Source organism: Natrix helvetica, assembly GCF_964273705.1.
Source record: "Natrix helvetica genome assembly, chromosome: Z".
Taxonomy (NCBI): domain Eukaryota; kingdom Metazoa; phylum Chordata; class Lepidosauria; order Squamata; family Natricidae; genus Natrix; species Natrix helvetica.
The window spans coordinates 3,183,280-3,195,784 of NC_138554.1; the positions used below are offsets into that span (position 1 = coordinate 3,183,280).

Here is a 12,505-nt window from a genome sequence, read left to right on the forward strand (position 1 = left end):
TTTTCGGAGACAAAAAAAGTGTGTCTTCTAGTCCGAAAAATACGGTATATTCATTCACAGCCCGTAATGAGTCACAAGCAGTTTGTGAAGAGTCCGACAGGAGTCTGCCACAGTCTTTCGGGATCAGGCTGATAAGCACCCACCTTTCTCTCCCTTAAAACGCTGCCTAATTGCCAATTCGTTTTGCAAGGCCCAATGGAGCACAGAGTCAAAACGGAGCTTCAGAGTTTAAAACCGATCAGCACGAACCAAGTTGCTTCCTGCAAAAGCTCACGGCCGTTTGCTCCTCTTGTGTCTTACGGGAGGGGCCAATCATCTCCCAAGCCTTACTCCCGAGTCGCCCCTTTTGTCTTAACTATTCTTGCTTCCTGCCAGCTCTGCGCATGCACGCACTGAGAACAGGTTTCCCCTGTTCCTCTGCCTTGCCGATGTCAGGCTCCGGAGGCAGCACATAAGTCCCAGACGGCCCTGGCCCCATCTCTGCCTCCGACGCAGAGCCCTCGTCCGAGATTTTCCCAGACTCCAGGACTGGCCCATGGTCCTCCCCAACCTCCTCACTGTCCGATTCCGTTGTCAGCTCCACAGGCCGCTGGCAGACCACAATAGAATTAACAGCATGGAGTTGAGTTGAGGGTAGCTTGATTAAACCTGAATCTGCCCTTTTTTTCCTCCTCAGGGTGTCTCCTAACCATCATCCTCCTCATGAGGGCTTTGGACCCCTTGGTTTACGAGCAGGAGACCCTCCGTTACTTCTCTGCTTTGAAGGTCAGCCCGGGAGAGACACCGAAGTCCGGTGTGACTCGCACTTTATTCGGAAGCTAATACTGCGAATGTAGCATGCAACATTTCGCCTTAGAAGCTAAGGATTTGGGGGTTTGCGTGCGGATGCGCAGTTCAGTTACAATTGTTTTGCGCATGCGCGGAACTCAAAAACAAGATGGCGACCGGGGAAATAGTTCGGGGGTGTGGCAGGCCCAGGCCGCCATACCACTACCGGTTTGGCCAAACTGGGCCAAACTGGTAGGAACTCACCACCAGCGTGCACGGCAAAAAACCCCAAGACCAGCTGGCTGGCAGGAGGTGCGCGCACATGCGCGGTGGAGCTGGGCTGGGGCGACGGCTAGCGTGCCTGCAGCAAGGGCTCCCTGCGCCATCTGCGGCACTTGTGCCGTAAGTTGAAAAGATCTGAGATCTCTTTTTTCGCGAGGTTTTGCGACCTCCGTGTTTTATCCGACCACTTTTGAGAGGGATGGGCTTCAACTCCCAGAATTCCCCAGCCAGCAAGGATTGACCAGAATTCAGCCCAGATAAAGGACAAACCACCCCTTATCGACATTTTTTTTGATAGGGTAACTTTCTTAATAGAGGGTGGGAATGCGGTAAACATAATATATCTTGATTTTAGCAAAGTGAAGGAAGAGTCCTCCAAGGAAGTCCTTAGAGTGGAAGTTTGCCTACCTTAAATCAAACTGGCTAGGGAATTCTGGGAGTTGAAGTCCACCCATTTTCAACCACAGTGGCTGGGGAATTCTGGGAGTTGAAGTCCTTCCATTTTACAAGTATGATGGCGGAAGAATTCTGGGAGTTGAAGCCCATCCCCTCTTTAAAAGTTGCCAAGGATGACAACCCCTGCTGTATCTTTTTACACTAAAACGATCCACCTGGATACGTTCCCATGTCAATCTTGTTGATAACCAAGCCAATGATGCTCTCATGCTCACCTCCATTTTCCCTTCGTCAGGCGGCAGACCCCATGCGCTCCTCGTACCTCAACGACCTCCGGAGCAAGTTTCTGATTGAGAACAGCGTCCTCAAGATGGAGTACGCCGATTCGAGGGTGGTAGACCTGTCCCACAAGGTAACGGGGGAGAAGGGCCAGGAAATGAGGGGGATGGAGGGTCCCTGCAGGTGGGCAGATCTTAAGTTCTGCGGGGTGGAAAGTCCATTTTTGGACTGGTTTGACGAGGTCTCCGTGAAAAATCTCGTCACGGTGGAAGGAGAAAGAGAAGGCTTTGGAGGCATCATTGACCTCATCCTGCGTAATTGCGTATTGGTTTCCCAATGCTTTTTGCAAATGTAGATTAACAGAGTTGGAAGGGACCTTGTGGGTCATCTAGTCCAACCCCCCACCTAAGTGAGAGACCCTACATCCTTTTCTGGCATTTCTAGGCCATTTTTTTCCCCAAGTTCAAACTGGTCACTGGTGCTGGGTGCAAATCCCACGTCGATTGCAATCCTGGAAACCTCAGCCTCGTGCAGTACGGGTAGTCCTCGACATACGTCCGTGACGCAGCCCAACATTTCCGTGCTAAGCGAGGCGGGTGTGAAGTCCACCTGCCTCATTTCAAACCCCCCCCCTTTCTTGCCACATGCTGTTCAGCCAATCGCTGCAGCTGTAGAGTGAGCCACACGGTGGTTAAGCGATTCTCCAACGTTGGTGGAGACGGTGGTCATGCAAGGGTTAACTCAGTCAGCAACCAATAGAACTGAGTCGGCCAAAGGGATGTCATCGCCTCTGAGGAGCGTCCTCCCCCTTTTTTAGACTCAGTCCGATTTGAACTGGTTGTGCCCATTGCGCTCTCCTCAAACTTTCTACTGAATAACTTCAATTGGCTTCCCTACTTCCAATTAATTGGCTTGGATTCATCTCCAAATTGCGAGGAAGAAAAAAAGGACTGCTCCCTTTGATGCCAGGATTCACCGTTCTCCCTTGGGCTTACTGAGGGGAATGGCCAGGGATTCTTTGAGGCTTTTGCCTCCCGAAATTGCCAGCAAGCTCAGAAGTTTCTTTGGGCGCAGCGCTGCTCAGCACTGGCCGTTGGAGGCCCCGCTCAGCGCTGCTGCCGCCCCTGGATCTCCCGGGCTCTCCCTCGATTGCCGCCGACACCGCCACGGCGCCAACCACACCAGAAGCTGCCGCCACCGCCATTCCTCAGCCCTCCCGCCACCGCCAAACTATCGCTACCGCCTCCGCAGCCTCTCCGCATGGCTTTCGACGCCCTCCCTCGTTCCGCGGCCTCGGCTACCTCGTGGCGCCCAGCCCATAGGCTCTGTAGCCTCTGTAGACAAGGCAGGCCTCGGGGGAGGAGATCTGCAAGGTGGCCACTTGGGCTACTCCTACCTCCTTTATCCGCCATTATAAGGTGGATAGATACGCGTTGGAAGATGCCGCATTCGGGCGGCGGGTCCTTCAACAGGTTCTCCCCTCTTCAAGCTCCTAGCCCAGTCTCATTCCCACCCGGGAACGAGCCCAGCTTTGGTACGTCCCCATGCATGACCGCTGCCTCCGCCAACGTTGGAGAACGGGGCGTTGGTTCTTACCTGATACGCCCCTTCTCGAGGCAGGTGGAGACAGCGGTCATCCCCAGGCCGCGCGGGAAACCTGGGAACAATCGCAGTGGGAGATCTGGGAGAAGCCCTGGAGCATCAGAGGATGGAGAGCAATTGAATAATACACAGCAGTCTACTTATCTCCTTCGTCATCAAAGCGGGAGGACACTCCTCAGAAGCGACAACATCACTTTGGTAGACTCATTTCTATTGGTTACTGACTGAGTTAACCCATGCATGACCGCTGTCTCGAGAAGGGGCGTATCAGGTAAGAACCGACGCCCCAATCTGGCTTCCCCCGTTAACATTGCTGGTCCGACGGTCGCAAAACAGGACACTCCATCCCACCCCCGGGGACATGGCCACCGTATGAATCAGTTGCTAAGCCTCCAAATTTTGTTTCAGTGACCATGGGGATGCTGCGATGGTCGTAAGTGTGGGGAATAATCATAAGTCACTTTTCTCATGCCGTCGTAACTACAAACAGGAGGCTGCGGCCGGCATAAATATGAACCGAGCCTCTGAAATTTTGATTGCGGGAACCTGAGGACGCTGTAAGGCGGCAACTATGAACAACGGTCGTCAGTCGCATTTTTTCGGTTTTGAGGGGTCGCTGAACGGAGCGTTGTAAGTCGAGGACTGCCTGTACTCAAGAGCGAAGGAGGATTGGAAAAAAAATGGGGAATCGGACGGCATGTGAGATTAAAAATATTAAATGTTAACGTTAAAAATAGCGATATTAAAAATTATTTAAAAGGATGCAGGAGACCGAAGGAAGCCGTAATCGGCAGCTGAGTAGGTTTACCCGCCTATAAAAGTCAGGTAAACCTTCGGACAGGAGTCAACGGTTAAAATAACAGTAACAAATTCCGATTTTATTTCATTTGTTTCCTTTCCTTAGGGCGTGACCAGCCTCTGCCACCTGGAACACCTGTTGCTGGTCACACACCTGAATCTCTCAGACAACCTCCTCTCTGCCTTCCCCCCCACAGTGGCCATGATGCGCTGCCTCGAGGTAAGCCCGCTCCACACCCACCCACTCCCCTCACCCTCTTTCGGAGCTCGGCTTCTCTTACCTGGTGCCCCCCACCCTACCCCCAACAGAGTCCAGGAACCATCAGCCACTGCTTTGCTTTCTGGGCTGAGCACGGGGTCTCCTCAGGATGAACGCGTTCATTTAGGGCAGGGGTTTTCAAACACAAGGCCCGCGGGCCGTATCCTGCCCGCGGAAAATGGAAGGGAGTGGCCCACGTGGCTTTGGCCCAGTCTACCCAAGGCAAAGAAAAAACATCCGGCCAGCAGTTGGGGAGTGCCATCAAGCTGGCCATGTTTACCCACAGCCACACCCACAAAGTCGGTCACAGCCAATGAATGCTCTCAAGCTGGCCATGCCCACCCAGTCGGACACCCCCACCCAGTCAGCCATGCCCAACGAGTGCCATTAAGCTGGCCACCCCCACCCAGTCAGCCATGCCCAATGAGTGCCGTCAAGCTGGCCACCCCCACCCAGTTAGCCATGCCCAACGAGTGCCATTAAGCTGGCCACCCCCACCCAGTCAGCCATGCCCAACGAGTGCCATTAAGCTGGCCACCCCCACCCAGTCAGCCATGCCCAACTATTGTTGTCAAGCTGGCCACCCCCACCCAGTCAGCCATGCCCAACTATTGTTGTCAAGCTGGCCACCCCCCACAGGGCAGAGATTCTCTGAGATTCACAGACAGATCTTCACACTCCTGAAAGAAACGAACAAACAATTTGTCTCCTTCAAACTCCACTCCCCTTTCGCTCCCTCTTTTATTTCCTTTGGGAGGGGCCGTTCATCGTCCATTGGCCTTACTCCCAAGTCGACCCTTGTTCCTTTGCTGTTCCCTTCGTCTGCATGCGCACACTGGGAACAGGCTCCAGCTGTTCTTCTGCCTCACTGATGTCCGACTCTGAAGGCAGCTGAGAACTGCCAGACGGCCTTGGCCTTGTCTCTGCCTCCGATGCAGAGCTCTCGTTAGAGCCCTCGTCAGAGCCTTCCCCTGACTCCAGGACTGGCCCATGTTCCTCCCCAACCTCCTCATTGTCCGACTCTGCTGGTAGTCCCCAACACAGTGGTCATACGTCGAGGACTCCCCCCTAGCTCCGATTGTCCGCTTTTTCCTCCCCAGGTGATGGAGGCCGACGACAACCAGATCGAGAGCCTCGAACGGCTGCCCCCTCTGCCTTCTCTGGAGGAACTCTCTCTCCGTAACAACCGTATCCTTCCAAGGCGGGACGAGGCCGGTGTTAAATGGGGGCTGGGGAGATTGACAGGGGGGGGGGGTTGGGATATCACTTAGCAAAGCCTCTCCTTAACTCGTTTTGCGTCCGTCAGGCATCCAGCGAGCCTCCGCCCTCCGCAGCCTGGCCGCCTTCCCCGCCTTGGCTCAGCTCAGCCTGCAAGGAAACCCCCTGTGCCAAACCCCCGGCATCCAATCGGAGTTGGCCACGCTGCTCCCCAACGTCACCACTATCCTCACTTGATCTCCTGGGAGGGTGGGGGGGGTAGACAGCACCCGGGACCCTTAATTTATTGCCAATTAAAAACATCCCAATCAGCTGTGTTTATTTATTTATTTGCATCCCGTCTTCATTATTTTATTATTATTATTATTATTTTAAGGCAACAGATTATTCCTGAATGATTTCCTCTTCCTATGTGTTCCTCACAACAACAACCCTGTGAGGTGGGCTGAAAATGAGAGAGACAAGGCTGGATCAAAGTCACCCAGTTGGCTTTTGTGCCTAAGGCAGGACTAGAACTCCCAGTCTCCTGGTGATTGGCTCAAAGTCACCCAGTTGGCTTTTGTGCCTAAGGCAGGACTAGAACTCCCAGTCTCCTGGTGATTGGCTCAAAGTCACCCAGTTGGCTTTTGTGCCTAAGGCAGGACTAGAACTCCCAGTCTCCTGGTGATTGGCTCAAAGTCACCCAGTTGGCTTTTGTGCCTAAGGCAGGACTAGAACTCCCAGTCTCCTGGTGATTGGCTCAAAGTCACCCAGTTGGCTTTTGTGCCTAAGGCAGGACTAGAACTCCCAGTCTCCTGGTGATTGGCTCAAAGTCACCCAGTTGGCTTTTGTGCCTAAGGCAGGACTAGAACTCCCAGTCTCCTGGTGATTGGCTCAAAGTCATCCAGTTGGCTTTTGTGCCTAAGGCAGGACTAGAACTCCCAGTCTCCTGGTGATTGGCTCAAAGTCACCCAGTTGGCTTTTGTGCCTAAGGCAGGACTAGAACTCACCATCTCCTGGTGATTGGCCCAAAATCACCCAGTTAGCTTTCGTGCCTAAGGCAGGACTATAACTCCCAGTCTCCTGGTGATTGGCCCAAAGTCACCCAGTTGGCTTTCGTGCCTAAGGCAGGACTATAACTACCAGTCTCCTGGTGATTGGCCCAAAATCACCCAATTAGCTTTCGTGCCTAAGGCAGGACTAGAACTCCCAGTCTCCTGGTGATTGGCTCAAAGTCACCATGCTAGGTTTTGTGCCTAAGGCAGGACTAGAACTCACCGTCTCCTGGGCATTACTAGTCCCTTAACCACAGTTCAAAGTTGCGACACACCTTCCCAGGGGTATTTCAATCAATCCGAATAGAGTTGGATGGGACCTTGGAGGTCTTCTAGTCCAACCCCCTGCTGAAGAAGGAGACCCCATACCCTTTGAGACAAACGGCTGTCCAGTCTCTTCTTGAAAACTCCCAGTGTTGGAGCGCCCGCAACTTCTGGTGGCAAGCAGTTCCACAGGTTAACTGTCCTCCCTGTTAGGAAGTTTCTCCTTAATTCCAGGTTGCTTCTCTCCTTGATTAGTTTCCATCCGTTGCTTCTTGTTCTGCTTTCAGATGCTTTGGAGAATAGCTTGACCCCCTCTTCTTTGGGGCAGCCCCTCAAATACTGGACTCCTGTTATCCTGTCCCCCTTAGTCCTTCTTTCCTCTAGGCTGGCCACCCCCAAATCCTGCAACCGTTCTTCCTATATTTTAGCCTCCAGGCCTTTGATCCTCTTCGTTGCTCTTCTCTGCCCTTTTTCCCAAAGTCTCCAACATCTTTTTTGTAACGAGGGGACCAAAATTAGTGGCAGGATTCCAGGTATGGCCTTACTAAGGCTTTACAAAGCGGTAACTAATATTTCACCTGATTTTGGTTCTACGCCTCTGTTTATAGAACCTCAAATTGTATTCGCTTTTTCGGCTGCAGTTGCATACGATCAGCTCATACTTCAGCGAGTTACGACGACTGCCCCGTCTCCACCCCAGTCACATGGCTGCATTTGGGCATTCGGTATCCACGGACATCTGACCGCATTTTCCAATATTTTGGCTGAAAACCAACCCTTCTTTCCGGTTTTCTGAAAAACCAAACTGTAGCCCTCGAAGGTTTCGTTTAACGACTGCAGCGTTCGCTTGAGGATTGTGGTGTTTGCTTAAAACAGCTGCAAAAAGATCGTAAAATCAAATCGGTTGCGGTGATTCGTTTTACGGCCGTCGTGACTTTTAACAACCATACGGCACAACTTGCTACAGATCTATTACCTGGAAGCCTGACACAGGCTCCATTCAGTCAGGGTTCGTCAAGGTTCTAAATAGCCGTCGCCGTTTTCTCCCATCGAAAATGTGAATTATTATGGATGAGCCGATAAGCCGGCATTGCCCTGGTATTTATTTATAGGGGGGAAATGTCCCGACCGAACGTAATTTCGAATGTTGGATTTTCCCCCTTCCCAGAGGGAGCCCCCAGGTGGAGTACTGTGAAACGGTTACCGTGGCAACTCCGCTGCGCTGTACAGTAGAAGCCATTTTAAGGCACAACAGGCTGTATCTTAACAGAACAGATACACCGATGGGTTTTAGGGCTGTCTTACCCCCCACAGTATTTTTTTCCAGAGAGGAAGTCATCTGTGTACCCAAGTTTGGTTGAAAATGCCCGAGGCGTTCCAGAGTTATGCCTGAACACACAGACATTTATTAATAGATAGATTGTCACGGGCCTCTTAGTGTTGCACACAATTACACACTCGTACAGATACAAAGCAATCCGTTAATACTGCAAAGCAGGAGGTGAATTCAGGGGAAACGTGTGTGGGCCTGTGAGGGAAAAAATGGGAACGCCTCTTAATCCCCCTGAACAATTTATAGCCAGACGTCACAACACCTTTTTATTTGCCTTTTCTTGTTCTAAATCAGGGAGTGCCCAACCCTGGCAATTTTTTTTTGTTGTCTGTCGAGTTTTTTTTTTATTTATATACTAGCCGATAACCTGGCATTGCAAGGGTATTTATTTATAGGGGGAAAATGTCCGGACCAAACATAATTTCTAATTTTGGATTTTCCCCCTTACCAGAGGGAGCCCCCTTATGGAATACTGCGAAGCCGTTACCATGACAACTCCACTGCACTGTACAGTAGAAGCCATTTTACGGCAGTACGGTAGAAGCCATTTGAAGGCACAACAGGCTGTATCTTAACAGAACGCACACCCCCAAGGGGAGTTAGGGGTGTCTTGCCCCCACAGTATTTTTCTCCAAAGAGTAAGACATCCGTGTACTAGGCAGGTTTGGTTGAAATTAGCTGGAAAACCCACACACACATACAGCCAGATAGATAGATAGATAGATAGATAGATAGATAGATAGATAGATAGATAGATAGATAGATAGATAGATAGATAGATAGATAGATGATAGATAGATAGATAGATAGATAGATAGATAGATAGATAGATAGATGATAGATAGATGATAGATAGATAGATAGATAGATAGATAGATAGATGATAGATAGATAGATAGATGATAGATAGATAGATAGATAGATAGATAGATAGATAGATAGATGATAGATAGATAGATAGATGATAGATAGATAGATAGATAGATAGATAGATAGATAGATAGATGATAGATAGATAGATAGATAGATGATAGATGGATAGATAGATAGATAGATAGATAGATAGATTAGATAGATAGATGATAGATAGATAGATAGATAGATAGAGATAGATAGATAGATAGATAGATAGATAGATAGATGAGAGATAGGGAGAGAGAGAGAGAGAGAGAGATGATAGATAGATAGATGATAGATAGAGAGATAGATAGAGATAGATAGAGAGATAGATAGATAGATAGATAGATAGATGATAGATAGATAGATAGATAGATAGATAGATAGATAGATAGATGATAGATAGATAGATAGATGATAGATAGATATAATAAAGGTATTATAGATAGATAAATAGATAGATTGATAGATATTTTGAATACAGATACAGTATATTGTCCGGGCATACCATTTTACAAAAAGAAAAGAAAAAAAATTACATACACTGATAGTAATCAGAATAATATAACAGAATAATTCTAACCATATTTATAATTATATTCGCTTATTTCTGTTCCTGTTAAAGATATTAGCAGACTTGTAATTATAAACAATATTCATATTTTACTTAAATACAACTCTTTATTTCATTTCTACCTCTTCTCTCTAGCCATTGATAAAACCTATTCCTCGTTAAATAATACTCTGTCTCCTTTATCTTTTATTTTCAATGTCAATCTATCCATCTTTGCATAATCCATTATTCTCTGGTTTATATTTTCATCTGGAGGGGTCTTCTTGTTTTTCCAACATTGTGCAAATACGATTCTCACTGCAGCCAATAGATAAAGGTAAAGGTTCCTCTCGCACATCTGTGCTAGTCGTTCCCAACTCTAGGGGGCGGTGCTCATCTCCGTTTCAAAGCCGAAGAGCCAGCGCTATCCGAAGACATCTCCGTGGTCATGTGGCCGACATGACTAAATGCCGAAAGCGCACGCAACGCTTTTCCCTTCCCACCAAAGGTGGCGCCTATTTTTCTACTTGCATTTTTTTACGTGCTTTCGAACGGCTAGGTTGGCAGAAGCTGGGACAAGTCACGGGAGCTCACTCGGTTACGCGGCGCTCAGGATTCGAACCGCCGAACTGCCGACCTTTCTGATCAGCATCTTTGCCGCTGGGACAAGCTCAGCATCTTTGCCGCTGGGACATCCTGTAAATTATACATTATGACCTTCCAAATGTGCATTTCTATTTGGGCTGGAATTAAATATAAGTCTGTCCAATCTAAATATTTTGCGGAAAACTCCCCAACGAGGTATGTTGTGTTCTTCTTTCAAAATAGCCACTTAATTGTCGGCATAAATTAGGGCTGCCCAAATGTGAATGTATAATATCAGGTTGCAAAAGCCTTTTTTTTACATGCTTTTGAACTGCTAGGTTAGGAGACGCTGGGACGAGTCACGGGAGCTTGCTCGGTTACACGGCGCTCAGGATTCGAACCGCTGAACGGCCAACCTTTCTGACCGACAAGCTCGGCGTCTTAGCCCCTGAGCCCCCGCGCCCCGTTCAATGCATGTAACATTAAATATAGAGTCCCTCTGTGACGTGCGGTGAGGTTTATGACTGGTGAGGCTGGTGACGTCATCAAACCGCGTGGTTGCTCCGATCGCACGGGCGCAGCCCAAACGGAGAAGTTTCTCTTCTCAGAAATGTCAGAAAGGGACAGACAGGCTGCCGCAGCTCCACTCAGAACACATTTCTGAGAAGAGAAACTTCTCTTTTCTCCTCCTTCCCCCCCCCCTTCTAGCACTGATGATGTTACCTAGGCATTTTTTGCATCGGGCGAGCCCGGGATCCTTGCAAGGGGAATGGGACCACGTGTGCAGGCAGCTCCTCAGCGTACAGCCTCAGATTAGCGCAGCCGCAATCCCCTTCCCCTGCACACGTGGTCCCATTCCCCTCCTTCCTGAGCCAACATGAAGGGGACCGCGGCTGCGCTGATTGAGGCTGGAGCTGAGGAGCCGCCTGCACACGTGGTCCCATTCCCCTTGCAAGGATCCCGGGCTTGCCCGATGCAAAAAATGGCGACATCGGCACACTTGGGGCTGCTGCTGAGATGTCCAGGGAGGCTAAACCAAGCCGCGCGCCTCTCCCAGCCACTTTCGCGGCTTCCCAGAGTATTTTTATTTTCATGATGAGAGCGGTGAGGCTCTGCCTCCCCTGCCTCCCCTGATTGCACATCACTGCTGTATTACTAAATGTTTACATCAATTGATCTTACCATCAACTCCCCAAAACAATGATTGGCTCATCTGATCTCATACACCATATTTGTACCTTATCCATCACTTTCTTCTCCCTCTCTCCCTACCTCCTTTCTTCCCTCTGTCATCCTTCTCTTCTCTACTTCCCCTTCCTCTCTCCTTCTCCTCTCTCCCCTTTCCACTCCTCCTTTCTCTCCTCCCCTTCCCTTCCCCTTGCCCTCTCTCCTATCCCTCTCTTCTTCCCTTGTCTCTCTCTCCTCCACTTCACACTCTTCATCTCATTGACTTGATGTATTTCAGCTTCTGAGCCAGCTCCATTTTATGTTGATGGGATTTATAATTCCTTTCCAATATACATATTTAATTTTAACATAGATATTCCTCCTCCTTTAAAAAAAATAGAACAAAAAAGTATACACATGTAGTCATTTTTTTGCTTTTAAACCTCCCACCCCCCAGCCTAATTTTGGCCAAGATGTAGACCTGGTTACAATTCCCAGCTATTCTCGTCGTTATATTTATATAATTATGCATCCTTACACGCCCCAATTTGTGATTCTGTCTTTAAATCTCAATAGTTTCCCATGATAAGTATATTTCGTGTTCTCTCTCCATTTTTCCATCTCTTGGATTAATTACCCGTAATTGTCTATAAATGGCAATCCTTACTGTTCAATGTCCATTACAATTCCCTTACTACATAGAATAACAAGCGGTGCCCATCTCACTTCGTTCATCAACTTTTCATCATTCATCACTAAAGTGTTAATACCACTTTACAATCCCTTGGTAAGGCCACACTTGGAATACGGCATTCAGTTCTGGTCTCCACGATGTAAAAAAGATGTGGAGACTCTAGAAAGAGTGCAGAGAAGAGCAACAAAGAGGATTAGGGGACTGGAGGCTAAAACATAGGAAGAACGGTTGCAGGAACTAGGTATGTCTAGCTTAAGAGAAAGAAGGACTAGGGGAGACATGATAGCAGTGTTCCAATATCTCAGGGGTTGCCACAAAGAAGAGGGAGTCAAGCTATTCTCCAAGGCACCTGAGGGTAGAACAAGAAGCAATGGGT

The 12,505-nt window shown here is 48.9% G+C and overlaps 1 protein-coding gene across 6 annotated transcripts in view; it reads left to right on the plus strand.

Annotated features, from left to right (window-relative positions):
• The window catches only part of LOC309381615 (geranylgeranyl transferase type-2 subunit alpha-like), a 38,451-nt gene extending 32,549 nt beyond the window's left edge, over nt 1-5,902 (plus strand). For all 6 annotated transcript variants that reach the window (XM_081932801.1, XM_081932800.1, XM_081932802.1 and 3 more), the window contains exons 13-17: nt 677-765; nt 1,742-1,858; nt 4,232-4,345; nt 5,485-5,572; nt 5,691-5,902. In XM_081932801.1, the coding sequence (XP_081788927.1) occupies nt 677-765; nt 1,742-1,858; nt 4,232-4,345; nt 5,485-5,572; nt 5,691-5,839 (557 nt within the window). In that variant the 3' untranslated portion in view covers nt 5,840-5,902. The remainder of the gene's footprint in view (nt 1-676; nt 766-1,741; nt 1,859-4,231; nt 4,346-5,484; nt 5,573-5,690) is intronic.
• Nucleotides 5,903-12,505: the final 6,603 nt, after the last annotated feature.